The following is a 25,553-nucleotide window of genomic DNA, read 5'->3' on the forward strand; positions in this document are numbered from 1 at the left end:
CATCCTTCTTGTGAAGATGGAGTTGGGGTAGCAGTCAAACCATGAGTTCTCCCTTCTTATTTCCTAGGATATCTACACATCCATGTCAACATGTAGAATAGGTAGGTCATGTAGAATGCCTTAGTATGTGTTATTGTTCATCAGTGTTGTTACTATCATCCATGCCCAATCAAACATCTCATTTCCATTAAGTAGCACCTCCATGCACTAACTTATCCAAATTTCAAATAGTGTTGTCGGTGGACTGCCCATTACCCTGTTTAGCATCACTATTAAGTCCCCCACATCCTCCTTGAAATCAGTCATTGTCAACTTGGGGAATTAGGACCAAGTTCTCCCAGGTCCTACCAACCACTCCTTGTTGATGAGGCAAATGTAGTCAGTGGATCTGTTCTCATACTCTTTCATAGCATCTTTCTTTGCCTTCTGAACGTCCACCTTATGTTCTAGGATATTGAAGGCCCCCCTCATTGCATCCACTGTGAGAGTAATTGTCACATTTCTCTTTGGTGTAAGGACTTCCCTTATTACTAAATTGTAGTTCCTTGCCATCTCTAGGACCAATTCAGTGCACTGATGCGTTGGTGGGAAAATTGAGGCCTGCACTATGCCATTCTTGATCATCCTCTTGACTTCCTTGGACAAGTTGTCTCCTTATATTCTGTCTCTTATTACCCTCATATCAAATGGTCCAAGGTTAGTGTCACCGGATTTGTTCTCATACTCTTTCAGGGCATCTTTGTTGAGGTAAAGCATGATTCCGATATCATAGATTGTGTATCAAACTTCAAGTGGGTTGCGCTTCATGTCTTAGTGTTTTCAGTGGTCTTAACTCCCTTTGCCGTAGCTGTTTGCTCAATTCCCATTTTGTCTTGTGTTGGCATGCCCTTTGTTTTATTGACTTGAGACCTTTGGCCTTGGGGTGCTTTCAACTCCTCTGTCCATTCCTGGGTCTGCAATAAATATCGTAGTTGGATTTAGCTTAATTAAATCTGGATTAAAATCAGAGATCAATGTTAGCTGGAAAATTAAAATCAGAACTCTAAACATCTGTATCAGAATTATAAAATTAAATGATTTGGAGTTGTGATATCCCTAAGACCTTCAAAAAACTGATCCATTTTCACTTCTAAGTGACTTACTGCTCATGCTAATCTGAATTCATCCTATTGCTAGCCAAAAAGAAGTAATTAAAATCCAACAATGAGGTGTGATTATAAGTTATGCAATTCTGAAAATGAATGTAGACCTATGTAAATGGGAATGAAAATATGATGAAAGGATGAAACCTCAGAGTCAGAGCTACCTTCCTTGGACTTAAAGCCTGCACTAATCAGATTTGAATCGTTAGTTACTAGTGCCTAACTGAAATTGAGGTCATGTCCATTGATAAATGGTTATAATCAGACCTGCAATCAGAAGTAAGCTCGCTGGTAAACTCTTTCAGTTGTCCACAAATCAGAGTTTCAATACTGATAAAGGCTTGGAATTAAAGTCCTATATAGCACTGGCAATTTATTGAAATTGAATCGCCTTGCTGGTAGCTGCTTGAAATTAGGTTCCAATTCACTGATGCATGACTGTGAAAGTTGTTTTTAGCTTGCAGATTTGAAGGAGAAAAGCTATGGACTGATCTCTGTCATCTCCAGAAAACAAAATAATTGAAACGAACTCCACAATCTGCCTTGAATGGTTCAAACCCTCTGAGTTTTCCTGTATTTGCAATTCAATTTATGATCTTTGAATCGTGGTGATTTTCCATGTTCATATAGAAGATCGTTTGGATATGATGCAATTTAGTTTTAAATATTTGGAATCCGTCATTTAATGGCAGCTACTTCACGTATTGAATCCATGGCTATATCATTTAATCCAATCCTCTCGAAATTTGGAGCCTCTTATTGAATCGAACTCCCTTCTGTCATTGTTATTGCAAATTTGGCTTTATATGTTTGGCCTCTATGGATTAAGTTTGAAACATGTTTAATTTACAAAGGCCTTGCATCAAACTTTGCTCCTCCAAATCTGTATTAAATTGATCCCCTTATCTTGCAATTGCATCAAGTTTTGAGCCTGCTCGAGCATTTAAATCATGTTTGAGACCCTTTCCTTGTGTTGCGCCCAATATTTGGACCTTTTATTTCAATTAGAGTTTTAGCACTTCTATTGGGGGCCCTATTCAAATCATTTGGGGCCTAATTAGGCCACACACTGCATGTTTAAGGGGCCCATTTGGATCTGATCTGCCTTTCAACATCACAAACCTCATATAGGGCTGGGTTTGATTCTATTTAATGCCCAGATATGCTGCAATTGAATGGGCCACACATTACATGTTAGCATGAATGCTAATGGTATTCCTATGGGGGAGTATGCTAGCATTGCTAGTGAGATGTTTTTGTGCTCATGTGTTGCATTCATGACTGTGTTTGTCATTGATGTCAACATATACACTGTTCTACAAAGATTACCAGAATTGCAAAGGAAGAAACATTCAGCGCAATCAACAGTCAACGAGTTGGGTTTTGCGCGCTTGGGAAAATATTCATTGATGTGTACAATTGTTACAGTTATATGCATGGAAAGAGATGTGAAGACATGTTAGAGTTGGCAATGTTTTCTAGAAGTAGCTTTCAAGGAGAATTTCTGGAAAGCGGGTACTGGTAAGTTAGTTATATTTTTTAACAGAGATGGAAGTCTATTCAATGCAATTAGAGGAAGGTTAGAGACAATGTCAAGATGCTATGTTCAAGATGGCGAAATCAGATATTCGATTTGGGCCGACTTATGAAATTTGTTCAATGTGTTTGTCCCTATGAGCCGACTATTGATAAAATCATTATGGGAAGTGTTAATTGTAATGTATCATATAATGTAACATCTTAATGAGATCCTATATTATTCATTGTAAATTGAGAAAGCCTCAAGGAGGACTCGATACTTGTTTTAGGACTTGGTATAAAGGAAAGATAGTTTCCTTGGTTGTTAGTGCGGAATTGATCAGTGAGATCATGTTGTTGTATATGCGAACTTGAATGCAAAATTGGCTATGAGAAGAGCAGAGATTGATGTTAAGGATGTACTATGAGCTTCAAACTAACTATATTGGCAGAGAAGTAGTTGTTTAGTCAGTCCATAATTTGGATATGTTATCCTGAAGATTGTTCAATGAAGACAATCTGAGGCAATTTGAACAGTGGGTTCAGCTGTCCTCCTTTCAGCTCCTAACAAGGTTGGCACAGCTTCTAACAAGGTCGGAATCTCCTGACGGGGATTCAAAGTCTACTAACAAGGACTCATATGTACTGATTGTATTTCACTAGTTACTAACAAAGTCCATCCTTCCACGAGGAACTTTTATATTAATACATCATCGTGTGGACATCATTCCCACTGGGGTTTTCCCTTTGATCAAGGGTTTCCCTGGTTAACATATCTAGAGTTATTGTGCATGGTTATCCTTCTATGGTTGTTGCATCTATTGTTTACATGTTTCAGAATTAATTAAGATATTGAGAATTGTTTTAAGTGCACAACTGATTCAACCCCCCCCCCATTATCTTTGGTGGACTTTACTTTCTAGCAATTGGTATCAGAGCATCAGGTCCTTGAAGGGAAAAACTTAACAGCTTGAGGAGATCCATGGCTTCGTATTTTAGGAAAGAAAGTCTGAAGTTTGATGAATTACTTATGACAGCTGGAAGGAAAAGATGAAGACTCACTTGTTGTGCATAGGTCCATAATATTGGTTTGTTTCATTGAATAAGAAGAGTTGATGGAGATGAGCTTGACTACTCCGAACAAACCAAAAAAAGATCTATTCATGTTGAATATGCTTGCTAAGGAGGTATTGTTGTCAGCTCTTTCTGAAACAGAATATGGAGAGGTAAAATCTTTAAAGCTTGCACATGAAATTTGGAATACGTTACGAAAGATATTTGAAGGTGATGAACATGCTAAGAAGGCTAGATTGCAGAGTTGGATATGTATGTTTCAAGATGCTAAAATGCAGGAATATGAAACTATAAGCGGATATTTTGGTAGGATATCTAAGATTTTTGTTGGAATTAAAAGTTGTGGTGGAACTAAGACAGAAGATAAGATTGTGTGGAAGATTTGGAAGACCTTGTCACCTGCTTACCGACAGAAGGCACAGATGATTGAAGAAGTTATTCCTTGTACACCTAACTTTACAAAAAAGACTCTTCTTGCAAGGTTGCAAAGACCTAAACCGTGGATGAAACAAAATAAAGGATTACCTAGAGTGGAAATTGCTTTTAGCGTACAGAGAGACAGACCTACATTGACAAGAAGTGAGTAGAAGTGGAAATTATGCTAGTGGACAAGCAGCAAAGCGAGAGGAAGACAAGAAGATTAAAGAGGGACTTACCCTACTTATGAAGAGAGAACATTAGAAGGTAACAAATTTGTTCTTTGTTGGACATGTAAAGAACTTGGAACTTGGTCATTACTCTTCTAAATGTCCTAAGAGAGAAAAGAAGTTTAAGCCTAAAAAGCCTTACAAGTCAAGAATACCTAAAGATTGCTTCTTTGTTAATGAGGATGATGAACTTGATTTTAAGGTGGGGAATTTCCTAGATGATAGTGATAATGAGGATGATGAGATGGGATTTGTTGCAATTAAAGAAGAAAGTTTTGAAAAGGAAATAAAAGAAGAAAAAGAAGAAAAGGCCTTAGTATCACAAATTGAGAAGAATAAGTTTGATTGGATTGTTGATAATGGTTGTTCCCATCATATGACTAGTGATATAAACAAATTTGCTGAATTCAAGTTAGAGTTGGAAATAATGCAGCATGTCACATAAAAGGAAAAGGGTCTATTAATCTTGGTGGAAAGACTGACACTGAGGATATTTACTTTGTCGATGGATTACAACATAATCTTTTGAGTGTTGGACAGCTTGTTGGCAAGGGCTATCAGTTACAGTTTACAGAGAAGACTTGCATTATCAAGGATAAGAATGGCACATTGATTGGTACTGGTACAAGAACTAAAGGTAATTTATTTCAATTGAACCCGACTGAAATGACATGTTTGGTTGCTAAAGTGGATGACAGCTGGCTATGGCATAAGAGATTTTGTCATATCAACTTTGATAACATTGTGAAGATTAGTACAACATTTGCAATTAGAGATTTGCTTAAGATTGTGAAACCTACTAATATGATTTGCAAAGAATGTATGTTGGCAAAGCAGAAAAAAAGTTCATTTCCAAGCGAGATGTTTACTACTTCAGCGAAATTGGAGATTGTGCCTACAGATTTGAGTGTCCCTACAAGAAAAAGAGCTTTTAATGGTGAAAGGTACTTTATGCTTCTTATTGATGATTTCACTAGAATGATGTTGGTTGCATTTCTTAGAGAGAAATCTACAGCTTTTGAGAAATTCAAGATATTTATAAGTAGAGTTGAGAATGAATCTGGTTTGAAGATTAAATGCTTGAGATCAGATAGAGGAGGAGAATTTATTTCAAATGAATTTAACTATTGCGAGGATAATGCTATAAAGAGATAGCTTTCAGCCCCTAAGACTCTGGAAAAAAATGTGATAGCAGAAAGAAGGAACAAATCAATGATAGAAGCAACTAGAGTAATGATGTTTAAGAACAATGTATCACATATCTTTTGGAGAGAAGCAACAAACACTACAGTATACACTATAAACAAAGTGCAGATTAGACAATGGACTAGTAAGGCATCTTATGAACTATGGTTGAGACATACACCTACTATGAAATACTTTAGAATCTTTCGAGTAAGAGTTATATTAAGAGAGATGATGATATTGGGAAGTTTGATTCTAGAAGTGATGAAGGAATGTTTCTTGGATATTCGTTGAAGAGTAAGGCATATAGATGTTTTAATCAAAGATTGAAGACTATTGTTGAAAGTGCTAATGTGAGAGTTGATAAAAAGTTTAGAATTCAAGAAAGGATACTTAATTATGATTCTAATGGGGAGACAAATCAAAGAACTAACAATCAAAATGTTGAGTAGGAATTATTTTATGAAAATGACACTAATTCACAAGCTAAATTACAAATAGAAGAATCTAGAGCAGAAACTAGAATTGAGCAAGTGACACCTAACACAAATGTGGCAAAGAATCACCTTGTTGAACAAATCATTGGAAGTGTGAACAAAGGAGTTATGACAAGGAAAAAGGTTAGTGAAGAATTGTGCTTAATACCTCAAGTTGAACCTAAGAAAGCTGATGAAACTTGTAAGGATGACTTTTGGATAAAAGCTATGAAAGAGGAATTAGAGCGAATTGAAAAGAACAAAACTTGGGAATTTGTTCCTAGACCTAAAGATAAGAATGTTATTGGAATTGAATGGGTATTTAGAAACAAGATGAATGAACAAGGTGAAGTTGTGAGAGAAAGAGCAAGACTAGTTTGTAAAGGATATTCACACCAAGAAGGAATTGATTTTGAGGAAACTTTTGCACCTGTTGTTAGACTAGACGCAGTGGGAATGTTTTGGCATATGCAGGTAACAAGAATTTCAAAGTTTATCAAATGGATGTCAAGTCAGCTTTTTTGAATGGAGAACTTGAAGAGGAGGTATACATTGAACAACCTTATGGCTTTCCTTTGACAGAAGAAAAGGATATAATTTGCAAACTGAAGAAAGCGTTGTATGAACTAAAACAAGCACCTCGAGCCGCGTATGCAAGATCGGATAAGCATTTGACAAATTTGGGATTTGCAAAATGTAATGCTGATAGCAATTTGTATCTAAGAAAGAATGAAGATGGTTTGTTGATTGTTGTAGTATTTGGGGATGACATTATTTTTTGACGTTATGATGAAGTTGGCAAGACATTTTTAAAAGAGATGAAGAAAGAATTTGAGATGAGTATGATTGGAGAGATGGAATATTTATTGGGATTACAGACTGTGCAGAACAAAGATGGCATTTTCATATCACAAGCTAAATACCTAAAAGACTTGTTGAAGAGATTTGGATTGGAGAATTGTAAACCTATTGAAGCACCTATTATAACTGGATGTAAGTTATCTAGCAAAGATGAATCCCCTAGTGCAGAAAAAAATACAGATCTATGATTGGTGGATTGGAGTATTAGACACATACTAGACCTGATATAGCTAATGCAGTTGGAATTGTAGCAAGATTTCAAGAAGATCCTAAAAAGGCACCTTGCAGCGGTAAAAAGAATTTCCAAATACTTGAAAGGAACTCGTGATTATAGTTTATGGTATGACAGAGCACATGATCTCACACTGTGTACGTACACTGATGTTGATTGGGAAGGAAGTGTAGATGATAGAAAGAGCACTAGTGGTGGAGCATTCTTCTTGGGAGGAAGATTGGTTTCTTGGCTAAGCAAGAAATAGTATTGCATTTATCAAAGCATAGCAGAGACAAAATATGTAGCAACAATAAATAATTGTAATCAGATTATTAGGATGAAGCAGATGTTGAAGGATATTGGATTTGAGTATACTGAGCCTGTTATCATACATTGCGATAACACAAGTGCAGTGAGTATGAAAAAGAATCCAATTTTGCATTCAAAGACAAAGCACATTTCAATTATCACTTTCTAAGAGAAAAAGTAGCAGAGAAAGATATCAGATTGGAATACGTTAGCACAAAGGAGCGAATAGAAGACATGTTTACAAAACCTTTGGCTAAGGATACACACGAGTACTCAAAAGGTATGTTTGGAGTTATGCCCAACCTGCTTCAAAGTAGTTAATGCAATGATTGCATCAGTCCCGTATGTAGCAAAGCACTATTTCTTTTGTCTATGGACTAGATGCTTGACGCTTCTCCTCTGGGGGAGTATCGTTGTTTGAGCTAAGTCGTTGAGGACTCTTGGTACTGATATTTAACAGTGTCTTTGGACACTTGAGCTTTTGCAGATCGGATTAGAAATGATTGAACTTCGAGAATTGACATAATGATACCTTTGTCATTGATGTCAATGGGGGAGAGATTAGTACATGAAAAACATTCTTTATGTGGGAGAGAGAGTATAACTTAGGGGGAGAGATGTAAGTAATACATGTAAAACGTTAGTTGATGTCAATGGGGAGAGAGTATAGATGTTTATGTATGGGGGAGATTAATACCTTCTTGCATACTAATTATTTTATGTACTGTGTGATTGTGATTAGAACATAAAAAACTCTTTACAACCTATCTAAGATTGAGATGTATGGTTGTATCCATGGGCAACATAAATGGGGGAGTAAAGGCAGATGAGGAAGAAATGTATTTTAGTATTCATGGTACTTAGATGTTTTTCATCTTATATTGCCATCAATGCCAAAGGGGGAGAATGTTAGCATAAATGCTGATGGTATTCCTATGGGGGAATATGTTAGCATTGTTGGAAAGATGTTTATGTGCTTATGTGTTGCATTCATGACTGTGTTTGTCACCGATGCCAACATATACATTGTTATGTGAAGATTACCAGAGTTGCAGAGGAAGGAAACATTCGACATGGTCAATGGTCAATGAGTTGGGTTCTACATGCTTGGGAAAATATTTAGTGATGTGTGCACTTGCTACAATTATGTGCACGAAAAGAGATGTGAAGACATGTCAGAGTTATGCATTGTTTTCTGGAGGTAGCTTTTAGAGAAAGTTTCTGGAAAGCAAGTACTAGTAAATTGGTTATATCTTTTAGCAGAGATGGAAGTATGTTCAACACAATTAGAGGAAGGTCAAACACAATGTCAAGATGCTATGTTCAAGATGGCGAAATCAAGTATTCAATTTGGGCCGACTTACGAAGTTTGTTCGGCGTGCTTGTCCCTGTGAGCTAACTATTGATAAAATCATTATGGGAAGTGTTAATTGTAATGTAACATGCAATGTAACATCTTAATGAGGTGCTATATTATTCATTGTACATTGAGAAAGCCTCAAGGCCAACTCAATACTTGTTTTAGGACTTGGTATAAAAGAAAGATAGTTTCCTTGGTTGTTACTGTGGAATTGATTGATGAGATCATGTTTTTGTGTATGAGAACTTGAATGCGAAATTGACTATGAGCAGAGTAGAGATTGATGTTGAGGATGTAGTGTGAACTTCAAGGTAACTGTATTGGCAAAGAAGTTGTTCTTTAGTCAGCTCAGAATTTGGATATGTTATCCTAAAGATTGTTCAATGAAGATAGTCTGAGGCTAGTTGAACAGTGGGTTTTGTTGTCCTTTCAACTCCTCACAAGGTTTGCGCAAGTCCTGACAAGGTTTGCACAGCTCCTAACAAGGTTGGAATATCTTGATAGGGATTCAAAGTCTCCTAACAAGAACTCATATGTACTGATTGTATTTCATTGGCTCATAACAGAGTTCATCCTTTTACAAGGAACTTTTATATTAGTACATCATCTTGTGGGCATCATTCTCACCAAGGTTTTCCCTCTAATCAAGGGTTTCCCTAGTTACCATATCTAGTGTTATTGTACATGGTTATCCTTCTATAGTTGTTGCATCTATTGTTTACATGTTTGAGAATTAATAAAACTATTGAGAGTTGTTTTAAATACATAATTGATTCACCCCCTCCCCTCTCTCAGTTATCTTGGTGGACTTTACTTTCGAACATTACATGCAATAAGCCCAGATTTTGAGTTCAAATGCTAGCTAGATGCATTATAGGGCTTGGCTAATTTAAGATTTAGGTCCTAGCCTTTGTAATTAAGTTCACATGCTACATTTTGTGTTCATTGGTTCACAAACATCTACATGAATCAATTGAAGGACTAAGATTGCCTATCAAATTGGCAAGTTCTACGAATGGCATATACATATTGGATGTCAAGAAGACCATCTACCAAGATCACTCAAGTTGACTTGGATGTGAAGAAGACCATCTACCAAGGTCTCTCAAGTTGACTAACAAGGTAGGATAGATTGAGTTGCCCATCCCAATGATATGAAGCAGTACTTATGTCTAATGCACTCAGTTGTCCAATGTCAATGCACGTTCCTTGACTTGTCAACTAGTTTGTGCAAACCATGATAATCCACACCAAGGGAAATATTTTTCTTAGTCTCCTTGTCAATTATGTAGCATTGGTGATTGCTAAAGATGACATCTAGATAATAGCAATGTCATGGTATCTCACTAAGAGTAGATTACGCTTAATGCCTGGAAAATAGTACACATTGAGAAAAATCAACATTTACTCTCCAACGAATATCCACACATTCCCTTTGCCTACTCTCCACTGCCAAAAATTGCAAGATCTTGAGAAGATTTACTAGTGTAATACACAAGCCAATGTCCAATTGGTGAAGTGACATGATCTTTTGGATCTATTTACCAAGCAGATGCCTTGGATTGATATGTTGGCCTTTTGGTCATGAATGCATGAAAGGTTGACGCTTTGTATGCTCTATGATAGAAGCAATCTATTAAGGTCCCCCTTGGTTGGATTTTTTTATCAACTAGCATTTGTGTTTAATGATTCTTCCTATGGCCCATCTTACCACAATAATGGCATGGCATTCTTCAAAATATATGTTGCATCCTCCTAGTTGTTGTTGCAAGATTTTTACACCATCCCCCCATTGCAGATGGGGAGCCCCTCTTTTTGCTTTGGCAGTAATAATGCTCTTAGGTGGTCTTTGATGGTCTTGTTAGTAATTTCCAAGCCTGTTGGGAAGTCAAATCTATCAAGGATATGGGTGAGATTTGGGCTAAGCTAGTTAAGAGTATGGAGTTGAAACCAAGTGATTTGTAATGAAATGAGTTAGAACCTTTCAAAAATCCTTGTTCCAACTTCAATTTGACCTTAGAAAGTCAAGAAAGCTTGTGGCAGGTAACATTGTTGAAGTCGTGTTAAATCCTAAAAATTTGGCTAAGTCTGGAATTTTGTTGGCAGCTCCCAAAATCTAGAATATTTACTATAACTCCTCTAAAGCTGAAATCTATCTCAAACATCCTAACAATACTTATATAATATATAAGTTAAAATATACGAAAGGAAATAAATGTAGCTTAACCTTTAAGTAAAATATTATTTTCCATAAATCACTTTGCCCTCTGAGCTAAAAAGATAGATTAAGTCTGGATGAAGAAAGCAAGATGCGGTAATAATAGGAATTCCTCTACTGGGAATTCAGCCCAAAATCAATCCTCTAGATCCACAATTTCTAACACATGTTCAATGACGGATATGGGGTGCAAAAACAATCTAAGACTCCTTCATGGTTAAAAAGGGAAGATTGACTAAGATGAGGAAAGCAAAAACCAGTGGAATTCCACTCATCCAAGAAATTCCTCTATTCCAAAACCTCCACCAAATGAAACACCGAATTTTTGAAGCAGTCAAGCGTCCAAGTTGTGAGGATAGAAAATTGATGATCAATTGGATCAAAATGATGAAATTGCAAAGGTAAGAGGTGAATTTTGAAGCATGGTAAGGCATATAAAGGGTGGCAGAATTCCTCTCTTCCAAGGAATTCCGCACTTAATCTTTCCTATCTCGCCAAAATCTCTGCCAATGATCTCTGCCAATGAAAAACTCAGCAGCCTCAATGAAGACAAATAGCCAAAGTGTGAGAATTTCAAATTGAAAGGAGGTTGAAGTGATGAAGGGAAAGGGGATAATGATCAAAAAAAATTGAGCAAGAAAGGGCATGAAAAGATGGTGGAAAGTGCTCTCTTCCAAGGAATTCCATCCAAAGTCTTTCCTCTCTCACCAAAATCTTTGCCCCTATAATGAAGACAGACCTTGACCCAAATAGAATGCCCAAGTGGAGAAGGGAGATAAATCAATATAGGAGGAAGGCAAATGCTAAGATTTGAAGAAGTTTAAAGATGAATGATGAGGAATTGAAGAAGTCAATATTGAAAGAGAATCACAAATTGGCAGAATTCCTCCCTAAGGAATTCCTCTAAACTCAAAAGATTTGTCCCTTCTACATGAGTTGTCCTTGTAAAATTGATCTATTTCAATAGTTTGGTGAAGTCAGTGGCAAGATTTGAAGATGAAAAGTGGACAGAAATTGAGGAGGATTTATGTTCTTTTGGACAAGAATGGCACATGATCAAATCAGGTTAGAATCCCTCTCAACCAACAAATTCCACCATGAACTTGAGGATGAAAATGGATGCAAACCAAACTCCCTTCTAATCCTCCAAAATGAAGAAATCTGCCAAGAACTTGTGGATTTACCAATGAAAGAAGGCCTTTCAAAGAGGCGGAATTTTTCATGGGAAAGCAATTTTATTTCTCACATCCCAAAATCTCTGCCATGAGCTGAAAATGTGTTGCATCCCAAATCAGGAAGAGCCCATCACAGACAGTGAGGGCAAAGAACAATGCATGGGTTGTACCCAGTAGGGCCACCTAGAGCAAAGAAATACTCCATTGGGGAGCTTTGTAAAAAAAGAGAAAATTTTGTTGACCCTTTTTTTGAGAAATGTAAATGAAATTTTGTTGTGACACTTTATGGGATTATGTAAACAAATGCTATGAAAAAATGATATATTTTATTTTATTGCACATGATCAATTGTCAAATACTTGTATCTGTGTCTATCTTATTGAATGAATCATATATGTTTATTACAAAAATATTATGTGACTTTGTTTCCTCCAGAATGGGAGATAACTAGGATAGTTTGCCACAAAAACTAGATCACCTAATAGCTATGATGATGCAAACTCAAGACAGGTTGGACGCTCCTGAGGACAAACTCAAGATCGCAGAAGGGTCAAAAAACAAAGGATCAGAATTTAGATCCCAACGTAGGCAAAAACACACTCACCACACCCACTCCAAGAGAGAGGAACAACAAACGAGACACACTCACCACACTGACTCCCACAGGGAAGAACAATTTGACCACAAGGCACACAACACAAGGGGTAACCAGGGGTTAAGGATCGTGACTAATGACAAAAAAAGGTTAGATCGCCTTAGTTTGACCGAACGGCGTCTGGAGACGTAGCAAAGGCCTGGTTGACAGGGATGGAAAAGTATTTTGAGATACGAGATTATTCAGAGGTGCAAAAATTTGTTTGAGGGTCATACCAACTGATGGGGGAAGCTGACAGTTGGTGGGAAAGCAAGAAGGCAGAATTAAGGCTAACCAAAACATTGGTTACTTTGACAAGATTTGTCCAACTTTTTAGGCAGAGGTGGCTTCCATAATTATTTTATGAGCAAAAGTTGGCCAAGTTTCAAGAACTCGGACAGGAGGATAAATTTGTGCATAAGTACACCGAAAAGTTCAACAAATTGTTGAAGTACATCCCTAAGTTACAGGATAATGAAACGTACAGGCTCATAAAATACATTATGGGACTCAACAACAAAATTGGGGGACCCGTTGATGTACTCTGCCCGACTACCCCAATGGAGGCATATGAAAAAGCAGTCCGGCAAGAACTGAAATTAAAAAGTGATGATTCCATTAGAGATAAGAATCAAGGAAAGGACAAGTGGAGTCATAGCCATCAATTCTATAAACGCAAAACAGAAAAGGAGGTAAATGAACCCTGAATCATTTTAAAAGGCCAAGGGTAATAGTAATGAAAACCGAAGCAACAAAAAGGAATAGGTGGGAAGTTGGAAGAATACAGAACCAGCAATTTCCTCATCTATTTAATGTTTATAACCAAATAGTTTAGAAAAGAACTTTTATATGTTGTATATATTATTGTATTTTGGTTATATGTTGTATATATTATTGTATTTTGGTTTTCCTCATCATAGAGGACAATGACTCATAAGGGGGAGAGTATGTCACATTCCTTTTTATTTAATGCTTTTATGCTCATCTCTTACTAATTGATGCACTAGATGAGATTTGTTATTTCCATAATGGTTTTGTGCTTGAGCCCTAAGCAGGAAAAGATCTAAGCTAAACAGTGGTTTTGTTGCCCTAAATAGTTTTGAATATTATTATATGGTGGTATAACTTTTGTGCCCTAGGCGGTATATGTGGACTAACCATGGTTTTTGCATACTTGCCCTAGGCGGGTTCCAATTTCAGAATTTATGGTCTCTTAACTTAAAATTCTCAATTTGTTTGGTTGGTTATATCTTAATTATGATCAAAACTTTTGGTTATAACATGGATTAAACTTAATGTTAATAGCAAGATGTTCACTGATATAGTAATGTAATTACATAAAGATCTTGTTTACTTAAACTCGTTATCAAGGTTTAACCACTCATTCTGATTTGATGTAGGGAGAACGTGAATCAACTCGAAGGGAGAAAAGGTATCAACGAAAAAGAGGATGTTGGATGATCAATTTCCAGACAACCTGAGAATGGTAAGACCTGACAAGTTGTACCTAGTGGCCAAGGTGACCAAACACTCGATCTCTCCTCTATGTTCCTACCTAGCCATCGAACAATTTAATATTGTAGACAAATCCTCTTGATCAATCTAGTCTCATAGAAAGCCAGAACAAAACCCATTCTATCTTGTTTCTCAACCTTACCGATTATGAGAATTTGCTCACCCCCCTAGTATTGACATATAATAGCAGTTGGAATCTCATTGTAATTGAAACATTAGGAAATTTAAAAATTTAAACCACCTTCTACTTGGTAAGGAACCCATTCTCTATCATAGTGTTACCATGGAATTACCTTTCAATGGAAATTTCCTCTCTTCGCCATAAGTAACCTCAATAAGGTAATTATCTAATTCTATTTCGAATGTGGAATTAAAACATCTCTGATAGTCATTTTTATTTCTCAATCTATTCCCCGCCAACTTTATAATAAGATTACATTCCTTATTAGACATCTCTTATTACGTTCTAGCAAACCTTAGGGAATAATTAATTTCCAAGAAAGAAACTTGAATCTGAACATTGAGGAACCTTGCTCGATGAAGAGTGAGCAAAGGAGACGAGCTGCATCAGAAAATTTTGGATGGTGTGGATGCTCAACAAAGCCTGGATGTAAGGTGACGGGGAATTAGGGTGGGATAGAAAACGGTTTGAGCACTCTTCGATGCCCATTGGATAGAGAAATTTGAAAAAGGAAAAAGGGAACCAGAACGTAGGAAGCCGAGTGGAAGGAAAAACTTCCAGAAGCTGCATAGCAACGATAGCGATTGAGGACAACTAGAGGTTGTGTGTAGTCATCAGCACCTCCAAACTACATCTGACATAAGTTAGAGGAACGTAAACTAATTTCAGAGAACTCCTCTTTAGAATTGTATTAGCTTGAAGGAATGAAGAAATTTTACTCTCGATGATAGAGGGAATAAAAAAAGAAAATTTGAATTTAATTTTCAATTTATTATCTCTACTTTTCTTATCACTATCTTAGGGTTATAAAGTAGTGCTGGTAAGTTTTCCTTTTGTCTATGAGCTTGACATACACATTAGAAGTAAAAGAAAAGACTCCTTTTGGTTCAAAATCTCTGCCATATAAAGCCGTTTCAAACTGAACGACACTAAGTCCACAGCACACAAGCAGTATACTTTAATGGAAAATACAATCATCTTGGTTTTAAAACAAGAACTTCAATTTCAGTAGCTCTACTTCACCCATTCCCCCTTGCTGCTAAGAGTTAGCCATAAATCGCCAACCTCTAAGAAGGTATGTGAGGGAATCATACTATCCAGTTTATCTCCTTCCTGACAGCTAGTTCTAGAAAAACAACAATGCTCATTAGAACCATGATTAGGGAAATGACTGTTCAGTTGACAGATGGATCCTTGTGAGGAAACCAGTAACCTCATACTTTAAAAAAAAAATTATTATTATTCAAGAGTGCTCATTCATAGCTAAACCGCTTTACAAACTCAAGACTACAGGAGGGTAATCCTGTGCCAGTAAATTAGGTGGCACGGAAGTTGCATGTGTTATTCTTTCAAGACTTAGTAAAGTCAGAGGAAGAGTAACAAAATCACCATCACATTACCACATTTATGCCACTTTTGCAGTAATCAAACAGCAGGCAATTGTTCAGTAAAATTTGTAAACCTCTTAATAGTTCTCAAGTGGAGAGGTCAATCATGAATAACCATAACATTAGGAAAACAATCATTCCACGATTAGAATGGAGCCAGTAGAATGGGAACCAAGAATCAGAGCAGAATTCAACAGACCTAACTGAACCTTAACAACAACCTAAGGATACGCAGGAAGGTGAGGAGTTGACTCCAGTTACTGGAAATCCTTGGCCAGGGTAAGATAAAATGGACATCAGAATAGAGTCGCTGGATACATCCATGACAAAAGTCATACTAGAGCAGCGACAGGCTATGGAGTGCGATTGATCACGATGTAAGTGTCTACACCAGATTCCCAGAAAACTTGACATCATCATCTACCATCTCTCTCAGAGGGTTGGGTCAACTTTGGATCTCGAAGCATCCTAGGAATGGTCGAATTACGATCCATGGTCGGGTGTTTAAACGCCCCAGTGATGCCTTTTCCCTTGACCAAGTCACAACCGAAGATTTGGGTGCATTGTTCGAGCAAAAAACCCTCTATCAAACTCAACATCTGTACACATTATGTGAGTACTCTACTTCAGTTCATTGCAAGTACTTCCAAAATTTTAAAAGGGAAAAGTATGCCATTAGAAGAGTTGAATTTCTGTTTTCTTATATAGTAGTTCATTAATTTCTTTCCTATTAAGATAAGATAAGATAAGCTAAGAAGTAAATTGATAATTGTTAATTTATTTTCAGTATTCACCCTTGTTAGGTATTGTTAGAGTTACTGTTACTATGCCATGTACTTTCATTTCGTGAAAAAAAATATTACCCTTCACTTACAACTTCTTATAAACAAGTACATCACAGATTAGCAAAACTTGAGTTTTTTTATTCATATGCATATTACAAAATGAAAGACAAAGAGGCCAAACTCGCACAACTGGAAGAGATAATGAGGTGATTTTTTCCCCTTTTCCCATCACCAATGGAGACGTAAGTGCACCAAAGCTAATTTGGAGCGAAGAAATGACTTGGTGGAATTCCTCTCAACCTAGGTATTCCACCCAAGGTTTGTCATCTAGAGCTAAAATCTCCACCATGGAGAAATTCAACTCAACATGACCAAATTTTAGGATTTTGATCTAAACCATTTGAAGGCAGAAAATAGCCAATTTCAACCAAGGAGAAAATCAATCAATTGAATTTGACAAAGAGCTGGTGAAAAATAGGCAATTTATGTGCCTAAAAGAACCATAATTAAATCTAATTACCTCAGTGATCAAGTCGGGCAACAAGATGAAAAATTAAGTTTGAATTAAAATATTTTGATTGGCCTAGAAAAGACCAAGACAAACTAATGTAGACCTTCCTATTCAAGTTTGAAGGTCTATATAACGGGGACAGATAAAGACTCATTTCAATGCGAAATGCAAAACAACTTCAGCTCTGCTATAGGCAGTGGCTTCTACTCTATAAGCAGTGAATAATCTCTTCTGAAGAGCAGATCTACCCATCTTTGAAACCAGAAATTTTCATCTTTGACAGCAATTTCAATACATAGAGAAAGGCTTGGGGAGGATTTTAGGGGGTGAGAACACCACTGATTGTCTTCAAAATCAAAAGAGTAAAGTGCTAGAGGAAAGCAATCGGGAGGATTTTAAGGGGTGAGAACACCACTGATTATCTTCAAAATCAGAAGAGTAAAGTGCTCAAGGAAAGCATTCTGGGCTAAGAAATGAGGAAAGATCAGACTTTGAAGGGTGCTAAAAGAAGAAATCTGAGTTGTGACAAGAAAATCAGATCCTAGGAAAGTTGAATTCTCAATCAAGTTGCTTTAATAGGAAGAAAAAGCTAAATCTAGATGCATTTTCATTTCATGCAAGCTCTCAGATTTTCTTCATTTCATTATACTTGTCAATTTTGTGAGCTTGATGCATTTTTCTCCTTTGTTTTGCATGGCAAATATGGAGCAAGGAAATGACAGCAAAGCTAAACTCAAGACGTCAAGCAAGAAGAGAACAAAGGATTGAGCTCAAGAACTTCAAATGAGAAGGAGATGCAAAATTAGATTATTTAAGTACAAATTCAAGGCAAGATCGAGATGAAGTTTGAGAAAGCAAAGAACAAGAAGAAAGAAAAATCAGAGAAAATTTTCATCAACTTGCATTTCCTCTGGAAATCCAAGTTCGTCTTGAAATGTCTAGCTACATGAAGGAATTCCACCCTTAATCTTTCCTCTCTCACCATAACGCCCTTTATTTTGGGACAATCTATCTTTTCCATTGTCTTTGGCCAATAGATGATTGACCAATGGGGGGAAAATTGTAATTTTGATAGCATATGTTGATGTGCTGATCATTACTAGGAGTTCTGTATGGATGATTGCAGCAACAAAGAATGATCTCAAACAAGCATTTGACAAATAGATATTGTCTTAGATTTGAAGTGTATAAGAAGAAGAATCAACATTTAGTATCTCAAATGAGACAATGCGAGAAATTCAAGGTGGAAGATTGCAAGCCCGTTTCAACACTAATGGAGACAACAACTTTCTACACATGTTCCATCACCTCAAATGAATACTAATCTTTATTGCTAACTAATTGGAGTCTCATTTTCTAACCTATACTAGGCCAAATTTTAATTATAGGGTAGTCAGATAGGCGTCTGCCACCATCCCAAAAGCATGCATCCAAGTATCCAATATAGATAAGGATACAATACGGCACAACTAGATGTCACATACCATACCCACACATGCCCAAAAAATCTTGATTTTCCACCCGTGACGGATGCTGTGTGATTTGAATTTTCTTAATTTGATGTCTAAACTTGATTTTAAAAGCCTTCAATCATGCAGTACTTTTATTTTTCTGGTACTACAAAAACCTACATCAAATGTAGAAGACAAATAAATTGTTTTTTTTTCAGTTACATATTTTTTGCATTATCTTCCAATGCAACTCTATACTTTTTGCATATTGTAAATTGTTATATCAACTTATAATTACTTATGTAGCAATTATGAATTACCTGCATATATTGCTTTTAAAGTAATGAAAATCTTCTTAGATAACTTAGAAAATTGTGTTAAATATATGTCTACATGTTTTTTATAAATGTCATAAAAAATGATTGTATCCATACCATATCCATAATTTATCTATATGTCTCCAAGCAACTTTAATTAATTATGCAATCAGTTATCTTTCAAGGTTTATGTAGGAACCTAACGTTTCACACTAGAAAGGAGCAAAGGTAGTTTTGAGATATATCCATGTTACAGTGAAGTACGACATGTAATACAAACAGAACGATAAAAATTCTTCACAAGAATACACAAATGAAGATTGTGAGAGATATTTGAATGACAAGAAGTCTACTTCAAGATGTGTTTTCTTTTTGCAATTTAGTCTAATATCATGGGATAGTAAAAGCAAGTCACTATTGCTCAAGAGCAAAATATCATGTCATAAGTGGAGCTATCTATTAAGTGATATGGTTATATCGCATCTTGACAAGCATGAGTGCACCTAAGACACAACTTATGGTTATATTTCCCAACAATCAAGAATCGATAAAGCCTATTCGCAATCCATTTTATCATGAGCACACTGAACACATTAATGTTCAGTGCTACAACATACATGAACATGTCAAAAAGAAAAATATTCAACTCCCATATTGTTCCACTCAAAGACAACATGCTGACATTTTTACCAATTAACTTGTACTCTTGAAAAAATATGGTACAAGGGAAACTTGTTACAATAAATATACAATATTGTTGTTATATATATTGTGTGTGTGTGTGTGTGTGTGTGTGTTAGTAATAAGAACACATAATTAACATCAAGTGGTCGGTTTGGTCAGTTTCACATAATTAACTATTTTCCCTTATATATATTCCACATTTGATGATCAACAAATCAATTTTATTGCTTCTCACTTTAATATCAATGAACACCCTACAGAAGGGTCCAGACCATAATGGGAGTCTCCATTATGTTTCTCACCTAATTCAATTTGTGTCTGCGACATCCTTTCTCCATTTCTCGGTTTTTTTACTTTATATTAGACTTTTGAAGGTGGTAGGCTGAGCATTTGCTTTGAGTTTGAGTGTGCATTTAATCTTCAACCCATTCAAACATAGTTACCAGGTTCAAAAAAATCTATTTATGGAGGAAGTCAAAAATCCAGACCAAACTGGATTAAGTGTGTCTCAATTGAATTGCACTAATCCAATCTGTTGGTAACTGTGGTTTCAACTAGGTTGTGCTAATCCATTTCATATCACAATGTCCTAAGATTTGTCCAAAGGTCAATTTTAGGTAGCACACAGAAAGCTCTCTTGTGGCACCAATTTCAACATTCTTTTCCCTTGTCAACTCAATGATAAGTTTAGAGACACCTTCAAAATCATATTGTTCCCAATTTTCTCTGAAATAATTTGGAGAGAAATTACAAGGGCCTGAGTTTCAGGCAAGTTGCTGGAACGCCTTTCAAACTCTTAAACAAAATTAAGAATATTTTTGCCATAATGATCTCCGTAAACCCCTTATCTTTCACTAAGAGGAGATACATGAGCTCAACCTCAACGTGAGATGACACTACTTTTTAACCCATGTTCCATCTGATGAAAAGGTAACCATTAGTTGATTACAACACCACAAAAGTTATTGCACCTGAAAACTCATCGCCCCATGTACAAATGTCAAAGGCAGTAATTTTCATTATTCAATTGAAAAGATGTGGATTCTCCCTGCATTGTAGGCAGCAGTTAATACAAATGTTTCTAAACAAATGGTTAGAAATCTGCGAATAAAATCTTTTCATCCCTGACTCTTAGGGTAAACACTTAAACTTGCAGTAATCATAACAATCTTCATTTCTCTTGTCTAAAATGCAATTCAAAAGGCTTAAGCAAGATTGGCAAATGAGAAATAGGCAACCAAGATCCATTAGCCTATGTCTGATTTATAAGTCTGTGCAAAAGTGATGAACCAACCACAGTCACTGTTCATAATAACTTATAAGCCATTACTCAAAAACATCATAAAGCACACTGTTATTGATGTTAATGCTGATCTCTCAGAACCTGTTCAGCTCCAAAGATCTATAAGACACGGGTGTCCAATTGCCCCTGCACTGTTTGCAATAGCTGCTGATTCCCTGTATTATATTATGAGATCGGACATTATTTATCCTCCTATCACAGATTTGAGACTGCCTATCCAAGAACAACTATTGAATGGTCAATTTGCTGATGATACAGCTTTTTTCATTGAGCTTTCCGAAGTCAACTTTGATAACACCTTAAAAAGATAGCCCTTATTTCTCATCCTATCACAGGTCTGAGACTGCCTAACCAAAAACAACTATTAAATGCTCAGCTTGCTGATGATATGGCTCTTTTCATCGAGCCTTCTGAAATCAATTTAGATAGTACCTTAGAAAGATTAAATCTTATCTGTGATACTTCTGGTTCTAAGATTGCCCCTCATAAATCTGTGGTCATTAGTTGGAATAAGACTCCTCCTATGTAGCTTGCCGCAAAAGGGTGGGGCTGGTCTGATCCTTTCAAGGCTGTTGAATATTTTGGCATCCCCTTCGCTGTTTCTCCTTCTCTGCTAGATATGTGGAATTGGGTTTACAAGAAAGTTAAGAAAAAGCATACAAAATGACAAAGTCATCTCCTTTCCTTGGCAAGGAGAATTCAGGTTGTACAAAAAGTGATGGCATCCCACGCTATTTTCCATTCCTCTGCCTGGCTTTTTGCTAATTGTAAACAAGTTGCAAAAAAATCTGAGTGAGATTCTTTGGTCTGATGATAAAGACAATAGGAAGAGACATAATGTAGCATGGAATTGGTGTTGATATGAAGGCTCAAGGTATTGCCTTGGCTTCTAAATGGATTTCAAAGCTTTGCAAGAGGATGAGCCTTGGAAAGTTCTAGTGAGGAACAATCTAATGTTATCAAAGCAAAAAAAAAAAAAGTAAGATTTGGGGCCCCATAAGATTGCGGGACATCCTCTTTGGCCAATTCGAGGTTAGGGTTTATAGTTTGAAGGTCTTCTCTTCTCTTTGGAAAGCTTAGGCTCAAGTCAGGCACTTGGTTTTTAATAGGTCTGCAGTATCAAATAATCACAATTTTATGTTGGAAATAGATCACGATGGTGAAATATTAAATTTAATGGCAAGCCCTTAGCTCTGCAGCAGGGCTGCTAAAAGTTGAGCTGCCTTCAATACTAGTATTCATGATACTCTGGCCCATCACAAAATGAGTTCTTGGGAGCATTTCCACAGTAAGTGTGATTTGCCTACCTCTCAAAAGAAAACTTATACAATGATTTCTAATGCTCTGAGTGGGAACTTCCCAGGGAAGTTAATCACTAATGACGATCTGATGAATAAACTCATTTGGCAAGTTACCTCTAAATTCAAAGATGTCCTGGTCCCTGGGAAGTTAATCACTAATGACGATCTGATGGATAAACTCATTTGGCAAGTTACCTCTAAATTCAAAGATGTCCTGGTCAGCAAACTGTATCTTGTGTTGGTTGGCTAGCAGTAGGCATGTACACAGTTGAATAAAGATTGTATTCTAAACTGGTCTAGATCTAAACGGCAATCTATCTTTAGTCATCTTTGAAACCTGTTGAACAAAAAAAAGCTGTTTGAGGTGGTTGCTGATTCTTAAAAAGCTAGTTGTTCATAAGGTCCTACAGTCTTGTGCTTTGTCTATTAGAACTTGTAGTTTTTGCAACATGTCTGAAACTTTTGAGCGTCTTTTATTTTTATGCAATTATGCCACAACAACTTGGTCTTTGATGTTTGGTAACCCTGTTAATTGGCTTGATGATTCTCGCTTTTCTTGGTCTGAGATTCTTGCTGGCCATGTAGATTCTTTCGTTGTTGCTTTAGATGTTTTTGGCTTGTCTTGACCAATGAGACTTTTTGGTATTTGTGGAAAAGGAGGAGAGGAGTATTTTCAGGGCAAGAGGAGGTACCTTACTGAGTTCAAAAGTGAATTTCACCTTCCTTACCATAATGTTGCAGGTTTCTGTTGCTATGGAAATAGAGACAGATTTCAAGATCCTGCTGAAGGAAGTAGTCACCTTGGCGTATAAATCTAATATCCCATCTGCTCACTTCTTCCCTCAAGGAAGGAACAAATTGAGTCAAGAAGTGTGCAGCTGCCCCATTAATACATGGATGAAAAGATCACCAAATTAGGGAGACAGACTCCAAAAAAGAAGCATGACTCAGCGGAAGTTACAGTTCCAGCAGACACTATTGTCCCTCTGCTCAGTACTTATGAATGTGATCAGGCATAATGCAGTAACAGTGCTATTGGCCAGTGGCAATAGCTGCCTCTAATCTGTTTTATGATGTTATATCTACACTCCAATTATGTCGTAACAATGCCTCTATGTTGTAAACTCTTTAATCATGTTCTGATGGATTTTTGGTAATACATTCTGATACTCTTTAGTGCTCCTCGTAATGTACTTATGTTTCGATGCACTATTTTTAACATAAAAAAAACATCCTAAAGCTGACATACAAAGCAGAATGGACAAATGTTTATGACTGTCAACAAAGATTGTATTGAAGCCATGCAACCAGGGGATGTATCACTTGTCCTGGGGAGCTGCTGTCATTCCCCCACCCCAATTGCAGAGATGCACTCCGTATCCAAATTCTGTCAGCAATTACAACTCGATAGCAACTATTGATTTGCTTTCAAACTAAATAATCGTTAGGGAAAAAATTCTAGGAAAAAATTGCAAAAGTTCCCCGATGTAAAATCCTTATAAACACTCTCATCCCATCATCTGCCATGAATAATGCTTGTGTCAAGGAATGTATGGGCCCCCTCCCAACACATCATTGGGTAAGGCAAACCTCCTTACGTGACATGCATGTAAAACTATTTAAGTGTATCTAATTGCGTAAACATATGAGTGTACAGAGATATTTTAATCCGTTGCTAGAGGATTTCTCCAGCAGCAGAGGTTTGGACTGGAATATGCAACCAAGTATGCGTTGGAATTGGAACTGCAAGCCTCGCCCGGTCAAATAAAATATGTTATCAGCAATGTCTCATGGGCCCATTCTTCGTAAACGTCAAGATGCTACAATCTCCAAAAAAACAATCAAAACCAGATGCATTACATTATAGCAGCGGTACGGCTGGCTCCAGTTCTCGTCGACGTCAAGACAGCATTCTGCCACCTTCTCAAACATTTCAGATGTACATAAGCTTGTGTTCCTGCATTAAAATCCCAAAATGCTACAATGAGAATTCATATGCCCACTTTCATAATACAAAGACTTACCTAGTTAGGGCACCCCTCAACTAACCGCAATTCCCAAATATTCTACTAAATCCAGCATTAAAAATAAATATTACAACTCGCATATGATCAGAAACACACCGCTGCAAGCACAAGGTGATATCAAACGCTCCTCTGCCAGTAAACTAGCTTCACCCAACACAGAAATTGGAGTTGATTCCAAGCAAATTCTGCAGATTGGATCAAACTGCTCACCCCCTGTCATTTTCTCTTCGTACAGTTGCACCTGAAAGAGAATGATAAGCTTATAATACATTCGCCGTTTCTAGGCTAATATAATTTTAAAAAATAATTTCCAAATGCATTCACCGCTGAAAATAAAGATTTGCCTTATCTTCAAAGAACATGTTCTCCATCAATAGGCAACGTTTTGTATAAAACACATGAATTGGGTTTTAAAACATTGAAAATTTACATATAGATTATGATCCAACTTAGATACAGAGAATCCAGAATTTCAAAATCTATAAAAGTGTATGCTTCATGAAAAGCCCCTGGCTTCATATTAGTTATACAATATTACCATGCAATTGTTTTATATCAATCATGATTTCTGCGAAGTCTAATACTAGAACTGACAGAATTTGGCTAAAACATCATCCAAATGACAGAATTATAAACAACCACGAAAGGAAAAGTGTTTTTCCTAAATACATTCATGGCCCAAGTCAAATTGCGTATTACCCAGTACAAAACATACAAAACGGCAGATTCTTGGGTCGTTTTCCTCCCCTTCCCTGTCTTCTTCTCCGTCTTCTTCCTCTAAAATGCCTGTGAAGTGCACTCGTATACTAACATGCTTATTTTGATAGTTGTTGCTTATGTTGTAAATAGGCGGAACGTCCCCATCGCTCCATGTAAATTTTCAGAGGGGTTTTCCGTTTTGAGATGAATGTGCAGCATTCTGTATGCCATCCATTGGAGTCAATTTTAGGCACTCTAATTCATTTGTCGGTGTGACAATACCTCTAAATGTATGTCCTTCCTACTTGAAACCATATTGAAGTTTTGTAGTCTGTGGTTACCGGAATAAATTGTTAATAAAAATAAAAAATAATAGTAATAATAATTTTTCTTCTAAGAATACAAACCTCTTTGAGGAATCTAAGATTATGGAATTACATTTAAAACATATGTAAAAGGTATGCGTAATTTAAATATATATAATGTATGAGACACTTAAAGTGTGAAAGATATATATTATTTAGTAATCAATGAATATTGTTTTAAAATTGAAAAATTATTGAAATTATAACATGAAA

The 25,553-nt window shown here is 36.5% G+C and overlaps 1 protein-coding gene across 2 annotated transcripts in view; it reads right to left on the reverse strand.

Annotated features, from left to right (window-relative positions):
• LOC149553384 (uncharacterized) overlaps positions 1-25,272 on the reverse strand; it is a 116,785-nt gene extending 91,513 nt beyond the window's left edge. The window contains exons 1-3 of one of the 2 annotated variants that reach the window (XM_089788851.1): positions 24,992-25,272; positions 24,373-24,517; positions 24,110-24,206 (exon numbers count right to left, since the gene is read on the reverse strand). In XM_089788851.1, coding sequence (XP_089644977.1) covers positions 24,110-24,206; positions 24,373-24,496 — 221 coding nt within the window. In that variant the 5' untranslated portion in view covers positions 24,497-24,517; positions 24,992-25,272. Of the gene's footprint in view, positions 1-24,109; positions 24,207-24,372; positions 24,518-24,975 lie in introns of both variants that reach the window. The other variant, XM_089788850.1, reaches the window with a different exon arrangement.
• Between the last annotated feature and the right edge of the window lie 281 nt (positions 25,273-25,553).

The sequence above is a fragment of the Cupressus sempervirens genome, chromosome 6 (assembly GCF_028749045.1).
Source record: "Cupressus sempervirens isolate cs-2001-9-10 chromosome 6, ASM2874904v1, whole genome shotgun sequence".
Lineage (NCBI taxonomy): Eukaryota > Viridiplantae > Streptophyta > Pinopsida > Cupressales > Cupressaceae > Cupressus > Cupressus sempervirens.